This window comes from Prionailurus viverrinus, chromosome D3 (assembly GCF_022837055.1).
Source record: "Prionailurus viverrinus isolate Anna chromosome D3, UM_Priviv_1.0, whole genome shotgun sequence".
NCBI classification, from domain to species: Eukaryota; Metazoa; Chordata; class Mammalia; order Carnivora; family Felidae; genus Prionailurus; species Prionailurus viverrinus.
This window is the reverse complement of record NC_062572.1, coordinates 67,424,334-67,436,947: the sequence shown is the minus strand read 5'-3', so window position 1 is coordinate 67,436,947 and position 12,614 is coordinate 67,424,334. Positions and strand designations below refer to the sequence as shown.

The window sequence follows — 12,614 nt, the reverse complement described above, 5'->3', positions numbered from 1 at the left end:
ACTTCCTCCACCTGCCCATCTCTGGTCGACTCTAGGTCTTGGCCTAAACCTCACAACCTCACATACCCCCGACCCCATGCACCTTTGTAGCCTCAGAAATTTAAGTTTGTTGGAACACCATGGGGTGATTTGGCTTTTGGTGACATGTATGGGCAAAAAAGCGAACCAACCAACCAAATAAACAAAGAAACAAACAACTTAAAAAACCCCTATTATCAAACTTGAATTATTAATTAAAATGAGAACTGTAACTATCCAGGGTCAGGAATTCACGAGTATGGACAAGTGCATTGTTTCCCCTAGAAGGCAAATCTACATAGGAAACCAAATAGCTTGTGAGTACGGGCTCAGACAAGGAACATTAGCTGCTTGATCTAAATGATTATATTTGCTAAGCCATGATTCCTCCAGTGTGCCCATTTCTACCACAAGGGTCTCCCTAGACACCTGTTCCTAGACCACTACTCCCCATGCTGGAGACCCCCCCCCCCCCCCCACTGTGTCTGCCTTCAACTCCTAAGCTTCAGTGGCTGACCTGGTCCCCCTCAGATGTAAGGTTGCTTTAGCTATGTTAACACCTATCTGGTTAATATTTAGTAAGGTTAAGGTCAGACCTTGGAGCAGTTGTTTAGACGATTTCACATGTCAGCTTTGATCTACTACATGTGTTTTATAGTTCGATTTTAAGAGCTGTGAAAGCAGACTATAGAGGACTTAAATCCACTTCTTTAAAAGTCTGTTATTTACTATATTTGTTTAAATTCCTTCAGGATCTATATTGCTAATTGTTTTAGCAAATGGCACTCTGTAGCCTTGAAATTATAAGCCTTCTAATGTTCTGGGGGGATTGTCAAAGCAGGTTCAAGAAGGAGATTTTAGGGGCACCTGGGTGGCTCAGTTGGTTAAGCATCTGACTCTTGATTTTGGCTCAGGTCATGATCTCACAGTTCCTGGGTTCGAGCCCAGCCTCAGGCTCTGTGCTTACAGCATGGAGCCTGCTTGGGATTCCCTCTCTGCCCCGTGTGCATTCTCTGTCTCTCAAAATAAATAAATTAAAAAAAAAAAGGAGATTTTACTCTAAAGATGAAAGCCTTTTGGAAGGAGGTTGTTAGATAAAAGGAAGGCTGAAAACATTCATATGCATAAAACATTTTGCTATACTTAACAACCTCAAAGATATTTCTGCAAGATTGTCTGTAAGAGGCCCCCCTTGGAAAATCCTGATCTCGAACTTAACCTCCTATCTCGACATATTTCATGCTAATCAGATGTCATAGGTAACTATTTAGCATTTGGAGTCTTTAGCTGAAGAGCCTTAAAACCTTTTCTCTGTTTTCTACCGAAGACCAAAGGGGGCATTTAATGACCAGATCACTCTTGTATATTTATCATCTTGAAACAATAGGTAGAAGAGGTTTTGTTTTGACAGAAGGCATTCCAGTGTGGCTAATCTACTGTGGCCTTCTTCTGTTTCTTGTTTGGACTGCCTTTGAAGGTTGGAGTGAATTTCCATTCTTACCATGTTTTCTTTCAAACACGCTAACCGTGGATGAAGGGAGGTGGGAGAGCAGTCTCTGAAGGCAGGTTTCAGAGACAAGCACTGCTTCACCTTCAGGGGCAACGTTCTGAGAAGTAGTTCCTCCCAGAATGCTGCCCCCTGAGGCCCAGTCCTGGTGGGGTACCGAGGGCCCGGACGGGATGCCTGGAGCTGCCTGGCGGGATATTCATCTTAAAGTCTTAGGAGCATGTCCTGAACGTCCATGGCTATCCTCAGTAATCCAGTCTCAACCCTGAGTGGGGAGAACGATGTGTAGTTGAGAGGAGACCCACAGGGATGGGCCCATATATCTGACTTGAATAGGGTTTGCTCAGAGGCACGTCTGGTGCTGTTACCAAGTAGAAGAAAGGAATCAGGATACCAGCACATCAAAACATAAGCACATATAAGCAAGACACAATTATGCATGTGATTGTTAATATACACACACGATAGCTATAAAAGGCATAGGTGACTTTTAAACAAAATCTGTACAAAACTGAGCTGTGAGTATAATTTTATTCATATTCTTACCTAGCAATTTGTTATACAAACAATAGGAAAAGAATCCAAGTGATCCCTGAGGAAACTAACAAAATACTTCATTTCAGGGTAACAGTAACAAAAACAGCTTGAAAAAATTAATACCATTTAAATTCGGCCATGTACAAGGCTTTAGAATGTGCCTATTTACACGCCTGTGTGAGCCCACCAGCAGAAGGTATACGGAGAACACTCCAGCTCCTGTGAAGATGGGCCTGGAGGCATGTCAGAGGCTCTGGTTCACTCAACCACAGCCTGGGCTCTTCTCTCCTGGTTTATCTTTGGTTCTGCTTTCATTTTTGAGTCCTCCTCCCCTGCCCTCCCACCAAGTCTTATTTCACAAATTCCCTAACAAGGGAGATTTCCGTTTGCACGGTGAAGATTTAGTTTTTCCACATGACTCTATGACAGTTGCAAATTCAGGGTTTCAAAAGGCTTTGGTCACAGGGTTGTTAAGTCAGAACGTTTGTTTTCCTGAGAAAAGGAAGAAGTGGACTTCTCCCTGAAATATTTTAGGTTGGCTTCCCTTCTTCTGTTTATTCCTGCAGCAACCTAAATATTTTGCACTGAGCACTGCAAACCCAAAGGGGGGAAAAACCCTTTAGGATTCCATGGTTTCTCTTTCCGAATCCTCCAAAAGACTGAATCCATACAGATTCAGCGGAAGGTAGCAAGTGGCACTTTCTATGGCATCCTCAGTGTGTTTGGTTATAGGATGTTTATAGGACTGATGACTTTAAAATTAAAACAAAGAAAAACAGGAGAACCCTTTACCTTTGGGTTCTGAGTGAGAATATTGTGAGTGTGCAGATAATAATGACTTTTCTTTTCATGAATTTTTTTTTTTTTTAAGAAATTCAACAACTTCCAAGCATCCAGAAACAATCTGAACTTAACTTTCAGGCTTTATAACATGTAAAACATCCCAAATGGATTGCAAATTGTGGCGTTAAAGGACCCTTGGATGCTGATAACTTGGTTCTACACGTTCCTGGCATTTACAAAATCAACATGTGGATTAAAGTGAAAACAGCTATGCCGAATATTTCATAAAAATGTAACTTTTCTTTAATATCTAGGAACTGGTTAAACCAGGAACTTCTCTTATTTTACCTCATTGAAAACACAAATGCATTCTCATAAGAAAAAGATAATAAACCTTATCTAAAAAAATCCTTTGCCACGTCTAAGAAAAATAACATTCCAGAATAATTTTGACTGATAAAATCCCTTTCTCTCTCCTACAGCTGTGTCCGCCTGGAAAGAATCAGCCCGTCTCCCGTAAGAGAATCCCACCCACACAGGGCAGGATCTAGGCCGTTCTGCTGAGGGGCTGGGGCATGAGCTGTGGGCACTACCACTGTCATGTATAACTTGTATCAATTTCAAATAAGTCACACTGCTTATCTGAGAATTCTGGGTTGACTTTGACTTTGTGACCATGAATTCCATTCACTTGAGGCTTAGTTGTAGAGCTTAATTTTTTAATACTGTTAACATCACGTAGCCTAACCAAACACCAAGAATATCAATAAATGTCAATCATTAGCTCTGGTCTCACGTCTTCTTCTGTTGGAGCACTTGACCTTATGAATATATTAGTCTTAGCACCAACGGCCCACCAGGGCACACCATCTGGTCTCTCACATGTTTGGGGATGCTCCTGGAGTCTAAGAGAAAGCTACAAAATGAGCCTAAGAGCAGATCGCCAATGGGTTAGTAGTACGAAAGTCGTTAAGGGCAAAAAACAGCAGTTTGCCAAGACCCTGGGGGTCACCTGGGGCAGTCGGTCAGCCACCCCTTGTGACCATGGCTGTGGGTGGGGTTGCTCTCACAAAGGGCTTTCAACCATCCTTTTTTTCTTGGCTTGTATGTAGAAGATGCGGTTTTCTTCAGGATAAGTGACTTTACCGAGGGGCATCCTGTACATGTTGGCATTTTTCGTGGTCAGCAAGAGGAACAGTAGTGTGGCCAAACAGAAGGGCCAGGTACAAGCTGGCAATCCCGCCTGAAGAGGAAGAGACAAGGCACATGCTCCTCTGAGATCCTGTCACAAAGTACCACCCTTCATCCTATTCTCATTCAGCCCAGGGGGATGCATCCCTGGAGCACTGACCCAGGCTCCACTAATGCCCAAGATGGAGTCCAAGATCCCAGGGCATTTAGCAGGTGAAATGCCCTCATCTGCTTCTTAGGGTGGTCATTTGCCTGTCCACCTTGTACATCTTTCCCTTCCTTTCATACAGTGGGCTTCCTATGCCACGGGGCACCTAGAGATGTCACTTAGCAAGCCGCCAATGTCTCCTGACCCTCATCACACCCACAGGGCCCTCTTTGCTGAGTTCAGCCTGTGGTGCCGTCTCTCCTCCCGATTTCCACCCAGACTAGTCTTGGACTCTACTGGCTTTCCTTTCTCTTGTTCCAGTTCCCAAATAGATTCTAAGCTCCTTGAGGGGAGGTCCTTCCTCTGGGCTTGGCAACTCATGCAGTTCTGAAAGAGAAGGTCAGGGGCAGGACAGTGCTGAAAAGGAAGGAAAAAGAGGGGCAGGAGCCACTAAATGGGAGATGGTTTTGCCTACTAAATAGTTCAGCAGGGGTGGCACCTGGCGGCTCAGTTGGTTAAGTGTCCGACTTCTGCTCAGGTCATGATCTCACGGTTCACGAGTTTGGGCCCTGCGTCAGGCTCTTTGCTGACAGCTCAGAGCCTGGAGTCTGCTTTGGATTCTGTGACTCCCTCTTTCTCTGCCCCTCACTTGCTCATGGGCTTGGTCTCTCTCTCTCTCTCTCTCTCTCTCTCTCAAAAATAAATAAAACATCAAAAAAATTTTTTAAATACTTAAGCCAGGATGTGAGTCTGAATAAGTCTTATGACTGATGGAGATTTAAAAAAGGACAAGGTGTGGGGCACCTGGGTGGCTCAGTTGGTTAAGCATCCAAGTCTTGATTTCGGCTCAGGTCATGGGATTGAGCCCTGAGTTGGGATTCTCTCTCCCTCTCTCTATGCCCTTCCCTTGCTCTCTCTCTCTCTCTCTCTCATTCTAACATAAAATTAAAAAAAAAAAAAAAGACAAGGGGTATGAAAAACTAATGGCTTGACCCAAAACAAAAAACAGCACCATCTGGGTCATTAGCCAATTATATTTTTCTCTCTTTCCTGATTTCTCAACCACCACATAGTCTTGGCTTTCTGTTCAAGTAGAAGATATTCTAAGGTCAATTCCCTGACACTCAGAGTTAGAATATGAGCTTGATAAATATGTTATACAGCCTAAGTTTCACTTCTTTAAATTATCAATCTGATATTTTTAGCAAGCCTGGTGATTGTAGTTTGGATTATAATTCACGAAGAAGCTACAAGGTGAGTGGGGACAGGCAGGTCCAGGATATGAGAAAGTAGCGGCTATCACAGCCATGGATCCTGCATGGGACACCACCCAGGGGGACCTTGGGAGGGTTTCCATATCATCAAAAACTGATCAATCATGTTACGACAATGCAAGATTAAAGCAAACTCACCACAGCCATCATGTGTGACAGGCTGACTCCAAGGTAGGCAGTGAACAGGGCTACAAACAAAGGGGAACAACAGCACTTAGTAGGTGCACTTCTCATTACAGGGAAGACTGCCTTCTGGTATAAATCCCCTGGAAAGGAAACTTCCATGTTTTTCCAGCCAGCCCAGCACCCTGGTTATAATTATGAGCTTAGAGTCGGCAGCTCTGGGTTCAAATCCAGACTCCACCACTTAGGAGTTTGGTGGCCTCCATGCTAAGCCTTCACTTTCTCACCTGCACAATAGAGGGAATAGGAATTCCTTTCTCATGGGGTTGGTGTGACACGAAAGCAGGTAATACTTGGGTTTAGCATGCAGTATGAAGCACTCAGTAGGGGTGCCTGCGTGGCTCTGTCGGGTAAGCGCCCGACTTTGGCTCAGGTCATGATCTCGAGGTCCATGGATTTGAGCCCCGCATCAGGCTCTTGTGACAGCTCAGATTCTGGAGGCTGCTTCACATTCTGTCTCCCTCTCTCTCTGTCCCTCCCCCGCTCATGCTCTGTCTCTCAAAAATAAATAAACATTAAAACAAATTTAAAAAGAAGTACTCAGTAAAGGTAGCTTTTCTGTGATTACTATTTGGTTCATGTTACTGCTGATCCTTAAGGAAAAGGCTTTCCATGGCCAATAAACTTCCCTGTTATTTTATCTGAGCATGGTTGGACTAAAATGAAAAGTATGAATGTTTCTTCGGATAGCACGGTTTCTGTACGATCACAAGGATTCTCGTATTGGTTAGAATTCACAGTTAGAAACACTTGTGGTATAAAAAAACAGATGCTAACTCAGAGATCAGTAGAAACGGAACACAAACTTGGGATTTCTCCCCATAACATTTTTCCAAATACCATTAAGATCGGCATACGGGCTAATGAACTAACATGCTACGTTTTTATTTACTCTGAGCAAGCGCAAATCTTAAAGTAGCAGTTTGAGTATATCTGTGACCTTCAATGTGAAACAACAAAAACAGAGCTCTCAAGTAGCTAATCATCAGTTGAAGGGGTGGGGGGGGCTCAAGAAGGCTCAGGGAAGCCCTCGGGTTTCACCAAGGCAGGCTGCAGAATGACCTTCATAAGCTGGCCACACAGCCACCTGGCCCAGCAGCACTCACCAGTAGGCACACCCACCATCTACTGCCCCAAAGCAGGAGAAATCACACAGCCACCATGGGGCGGGGCAGAAAGTGGGGGCGGAGGGACTCCCTCCCTCATTTACTTTACCACAGACTTCCAACCTTTTATCAATCTTTGGTCTTTTTGTCCTGGTATTTTTTGTTCAACAGTATGTCTTTCAACATCTGAATTGTCTCCAGCTAGCGGGAAAGGCGTGTCTTGGAAAGACAAGCTTCAAACCCCAGCTCTGCCATTTAATTGTACAACAAATCCCTGAACTTCGGAATCTGGTTTTATCATTTCTCAAAGGGCAACTTGAAGATGCTCTTTACAGGGAGGAGATGAATCTCACATGCAATCCTGTATTTCCACAAAGAGCAGCTCTCAAACCCATCCCTGTCCCTGGGGGGTGAGATACTGACCTGAGCAGAAGCCAGCAACAGCTTGGGTTGGAAGAGCTTTTTTGTTGGGTTTTGAGAATTTCATTCTTTTTTTTTTTCTATTTCATTCGTTCATTCACTCACTCACTCATTCAACAAATATTCACCGGCCCTTGGGCAAGTACCGGAATATTCTGTCCTTGCTCCCTTGGGCACCGGCTCTTCTAGGAGATGTCCCCTGAGCACCTGAGACTCATTGCCACTTCTCTCCATTTGATACTTATTACATTTGGAAGGCACTGCTCTGGTTTCTTACTGTTACGCGGTTTCCAGGTGCTCTCCAGTTACGAGTCACTTTTCTCCCCATAGTAAGAGAGTCAGACTGCATAACAGTAACTGCCCATCAATTAAGATTTGCTAAATCAGACTGGGAAAGCCTTACGGTAGAGGTGACATTCTGCACACCACAGTTTATAGGTGATGACTCTGACAGAGCTCTGGGCAGCAGAGGGAGAGGAGAGGCCCCGAGAGCTGAAGGGCCGGCAATGTCCGTCCCCACAGGCCACCGTGTACAAGTCCTACTGTGACAAGCCAAGCATTCAAAGGAGACGAAACGTGTTTACAGTTTGCACTGATAAAATAACAAGACCGAGGAATTCCTTGGTGGGCAGCTTCCGGTGTCGAGGCAGGGAAGGCAGCAGTGCCGGGCCCTGTCAGAGCTTCCCGGGTCCTCTTGCTGATAAGGCCATGTGATCTAATGAAAGAGCAACTCTGTAATGAATGTCCGTTCTTTATTTACTTTGGCTGGCCGAGTCTGTCTTTGGTTTGGCAGGGTCAGGGTGACGTGGGCAAGCTGGAACTTGCTGTTACGTTTTCCACGTGAGATTTACCTTACAGGAGGGGGCTGGAGGTCTGCCTCAAAACTTTATGTCCAAAGAGGGAAAGGATGGCCAGTACCTAGTGTGGATGAAACGTGCCCTCTCACACACCACTGGTGGCAGGGGAAAGCGGGATGGCCCCTGGGGGAGGGCATCTATTGAACGTGGCATCTACTGAAGTTAAACTTGGCAGAGCTAGGACGTGGCAGAGGGTCTGGGTTCTCAACTAATTCAGTACGTTGCCTCATCCATTACGCTACGCCATTAAAGAAAATCTGACCTGTCCGAAGGAAGGTAGGCGTGATAGGCACAGTCAAGGCCCCCAAATACGTTCACGCTCTAATCCCCAGAACCCATGAATATGTTACCTTATCTGTCAAAAGGAGCTTTGCAGCTGTGATTAGGTTAATGATCTTGAGACCGGGAGATGAGTGTGGGTTATCCAAGTGGACCCAAAGTAACCTGAGGTCCTTATAAGAGGGAGGCAAAAAAGTTATACTGAGGGAGCAGGAGGGAGTCTTTTTACACTCTGCTTTATACTCTTCTGTATTTATCGATTTTTTTTTTTTGGTACCATAAGCCCATACTAATTCTATAGTGAAGAAAATAATGAAGATATTCCTGCTTTGAGGAAACCCATCTGCTAACATCTTGGCCTCATCCCTTTCCACAGTCTGTCAAGATCTCAGCAACAACTCGTGTGACCAAAACAGTTTCTGCTTGATCTTGAAGGATGTACTCAGGGTGTGCCCATGCTGGCCCCGACCATCCAGTCAGATTGCCTCCACCAACAGGACTTCCTCCTCTCAATTTTAGGACATACAGAAAAGTCACCGTGTCTAGTAGGTGCTTTTTTTTTAAATTTTTTTAAATTTATTTTTAATGTTTATTTATTTTTGAGAGAGAGACAGAGTGAGAACAGAGAAGGGGCAGAGAGAGAGGGAGAGCCAGAATCCAAAGCAGGTTCCAGGCTCTGAGCTGTCAGCACAGAGCCCGTCGCAGGGCTCAAACCCATGAACCGTGAGACCATGACATGAGACGAAGGGGGGCACTTAACCAATTGAGCCACTCAGGTGCCCCTAGGAGGTGCTTCTTGATGATTCTGCACTGTCATGTGCCCCCAGGGAATCTGGTACTGCGGATGTGTCCTTGTTCTGTCACAGATATCATATGGTCTCCAGTGGGCTTGCTCTCACCCACCTGGCTTCTGCCCTTGACCATAACACTCTCTGCGCACAGGAATTTCTGGATCTAAAGTTGCTAACCCCCTAGGTCTTCCCAGTACCGTCTGGGAGGAAGTTCAGATACATCATATCCGGCCATGGCCACGTGGGTTTCATGAGTGTTTAATATGTGTTTTCTATCACCGCCCACACAGAAACATAAATGTAAGCCCCTTGAATAAAGATTTGAAATCTCAGGGCGCCTGGCTCAGTCGGTGAAGTGTTGGACTCTTGGTTTCGGCCCAAGTCACGATCTCATCGTTTGTGGGATCGAGGCCCGTCTTGGGCTCAGTGCTGACAGCGTAGAACCTGCTTGGGATTCTCTCTCTCTCTCTCTCTCTCTCTCTCTCTTTCTCTGTCTCTCAAAAATAAACTTAAAAAAAAAAAAGATTTGAAATCTCAAAGAATCTCACAGTAAAGCTTCTAACCTGGCCTACCTCAGGTGACACGTAATCAGTTTTCTCCTTTGCCCTAAGCTTATGAACAAATATGGGAAAATGAGCAAAAAGTTTGACAGGACTAGTTGGTGAAACAGCTGTGTACTATAAGGAAATTGGCAAAATGACATGTAAAGTGGCAACACCACAACAATCTGAGATTTTTTTAACTTCACTACAGCATCGGAAAATTAAAATTGAGTGAGGCCTTAGAAATCCTTGGTCCTGGGGCGCCTGGGTGGCGCAGTCGGTTAAGCGTCCGACTTCAGCCAGGTCACGATCTCGTGGTCTGTGAGTTCGAGCCAGGCTCTGGGCTGATGGCTCAGAGCCTGGAGCCTGTTTCCGATTCTGTGTCTCCCTCTCTCTCTGCCCCTCCCCCGTTCATGCTCTGTCTCTCTCTGTCCCAAAAAAAATAAATAAACGTTGAAAAAAAAAAAAAAAAAAAGAAATCCTTGGTCCTGCTTCCTGCCCAGTGCAGGAATCCATTCTAAATTCTCTGCCTGACATGTGGTCTAGCCTTTTATTTTATTATCTTATTTTTTTTAATTGGGGTATCATTGACGTACAATATTATATTAGTTTCAGGTGTACAACATAGTGTTTCCATCTTTGCATACATCGTGAGATGCTCACCTCAGTAAAGTCACCGTCCATCACCGCACAAAGTTAATACAATATTATTGACTAGATTCCTCATGTTGTATATTACACCCCTCATGACTTATTTATTTTATAACTGGAAGTTTGTACTTCCCTTTATCCATTTATACTCCTAATCCACCTCTTCTCTGGCAACCACCAATCTGTTCTCTGTACTTATGGGTCTGGGTTTTGCTTTGTTTTGTGTTTTTAGATTCCACCTGTAAGTGACATCATATGATATTTGTCTTTCTCTGACTTGTTTCATTTAGCATAATGCCCTCAAGGTCTACCCATGTTGTTGCATGTGGCAAGATTTCATCCTTTTTATGGCTGAGTAGTATTCCATTGTGTGTGTGTATGTGGTCCACCATTTTAATAGCGGTGTAGGTAACTTGGATTGATTAATCTGGTGATAAACTGACTCTACACAAGTACTGCCATTAGATTACAAATAATTTCTGCACATTCCACCCTTCCCCAGTATCACCCAGGGATACCCCAGTACCCCTACACTCTAATACATTATCTTACTTTTTACTTCGTATTGAATTAGGGATGCCAGAGGCTCTGGGCGAATATGTCTCCACTTTACAAGGGCCTGAGAAATCCATTAGCTTTTCAAATCTCTATCACTTGAGGTGTGTTCTCTTAAAGGCCTGAATGCTGCCACTGGGAACAGAGTAGGGTAGGGGAATTACAGAAGTTGTTACCGAATGTAGATTCCGGGCTTGAATTTACCCTAATTGACTGGATGCCCTTCAGCACATCACTTCACCTCTCTGGCCTCAGAACCCCAGTAGTAAAATGAGAAGAAAGGTGTGGGGATCTCCAGAACCATCTGGCTCTGACAGGAGGGTCTGGCTGGAATATGGGGGTCCGAATGGATGAATACAGTGGGTCTGAAAATGCGGTCCCGGAGGAATAGCATCAGTGCCACCTGGCCCTCGTTAGAGACACAAACTCCTCCCCCACCTCTAATGACGAATCAGGGACTGGGGAAGGGGGGCAGCCATCTGTGTTTTAACAAGCCTTCCAGGTGATCCTGACACTCCCAGAAGTGTGAGAACAGCTGGTTCCTGTGATTCTCAAAGGGCCACATGTAGTCCTGCTTGACTCACCAGGAGAGATGGCTCTGTGTTTAGCTTGACTCATTTTATTACTGTTTCTTGGGTCAACGACTAGTATGAAGAACATAGGACGAGTCAAGTTTCTATCCCCCAACATATACATAAGGCAAATGTTTAATATGGCTCAACAGGCTCTCCTGTCCTCACGATAACCCATGAGGCAGGCCCAGCAGGGCTTAATCCTCCCAGAGAGAGGAAGCCACCTGCCCTGCTCACACACGCAGAAAGCCGGGGCCCAAACTGGAACCCTTGCCCCAGTTCCTCACACAGTCATATCTTACTGTTTGGGCTGATACCATAGTTATGAGCGAGCTTCCCTCCGAGGTACGGTATACTCACCGCAGGCAAGAGCCAGCAGGTGGGTTTGCCAGGTCAGTGCCATGAACATCCCTCCCATTGCAATGCAGGCCAGAGAGCTGTTGAAACCCCAGAGTCCAAAGTAGATGTTCTCAAATGGCGCTGAAAGACTGAGTCCTGTTAGGTAAGACAGAAGGAGTCACAGCTGTGGACAAAAGGCAGCATGCTCTGGAAGGAGGTTAGGGGTGGGGGAGGCACCAAGGGAGTTCTTGGAAGCAGAGCTCTCAAGAAAGGTCTGGAGCATGGAAGACGCCGGAGGGGGTGCATGCAGCGGAGGAGGTGCTCGATATCCCATTGCCCGTCTCAGGCTTACCTGCCGCTATCCCCAGCAGTGACCCGATGGCAGCGTGCAGGCACATGAGCGGGGAGGAGAGCAGAATGGCGCCCAGGAAAATGCCCCCCGACCACGGGTTATCGCAGCCGTAGATCTGACCGACACCCACGGGCAGGGATTTCAACAGCTGCAAAGCCATTTAGAGAACAAGGTCATTAAAACAACTGAACAGACACCTACAAACACATACAAGGCAATGGTAGAGTGGGCTTGTCTTTTGAGATCAGTGTGACTAATTTTTTTATTTTTTTAATTAAAAAAAATTTTTTTAATTTTAGAGAGAGAGAGTGCATGCAAGTGGGGGAGAGGGCAGAGGGAGGAAGAGAGAATCTTAAGCAGGCTCCACGCTCAGCACGGAGCCTCACGTGGGGCTCCAGACAAACCCATGACCCCGGGATCAGGACCTGAGCTGAAATCAAGAGCTGGGTGCTCAACCAACTGGCCCACCCAGGTACCATCACCCTACCCCCACCCCCCGCCTTTTAAAA

At 45.5% G+C, this 12,614-nt stretch overlaps 1 protein-coding gene across 4 annotated transcripts in view; it reads right to left on the bottom strand.

The window, feature by feature from the left end:
• Positions 1–2,037: 2,037 nt before the first annotated feature.
• The window catches only part of SLC14A1 (solute carrier family 14 member 1 (Kidd blood group)), a 53,312-nt gene continuing 42,735 nt past the window's right edge, over positions 2,038–12,614 (bottom strand). For all 4 annotated transcript variants that reach the window (XM_047827781.1, XM_047827783.1, XM_047827779.1 and 1 more), the window contains 4 exons: positions 12,106–12,253; positions 11,775–11,909; positions 5,597–5,646; positions 2,038–4,088 (listed from right to left, as the gene is read on the bottom strand). In XM_047827781.1, the coding sequence (XP_047683737.1) occupies positions 3,912–4,088; positions 5,597–5,646; positions 11,775–11,909; positions 12,106–12,253 (510 nt within the window). In that variant the 3' untranslated portion in view covers positions 2,038–3,911. The remainder of the gene's footprint in view (positions 4,089–5,596; positions 5,647–11,774; positions 11,910–12,105; positions 12,254–12,614) is intronic.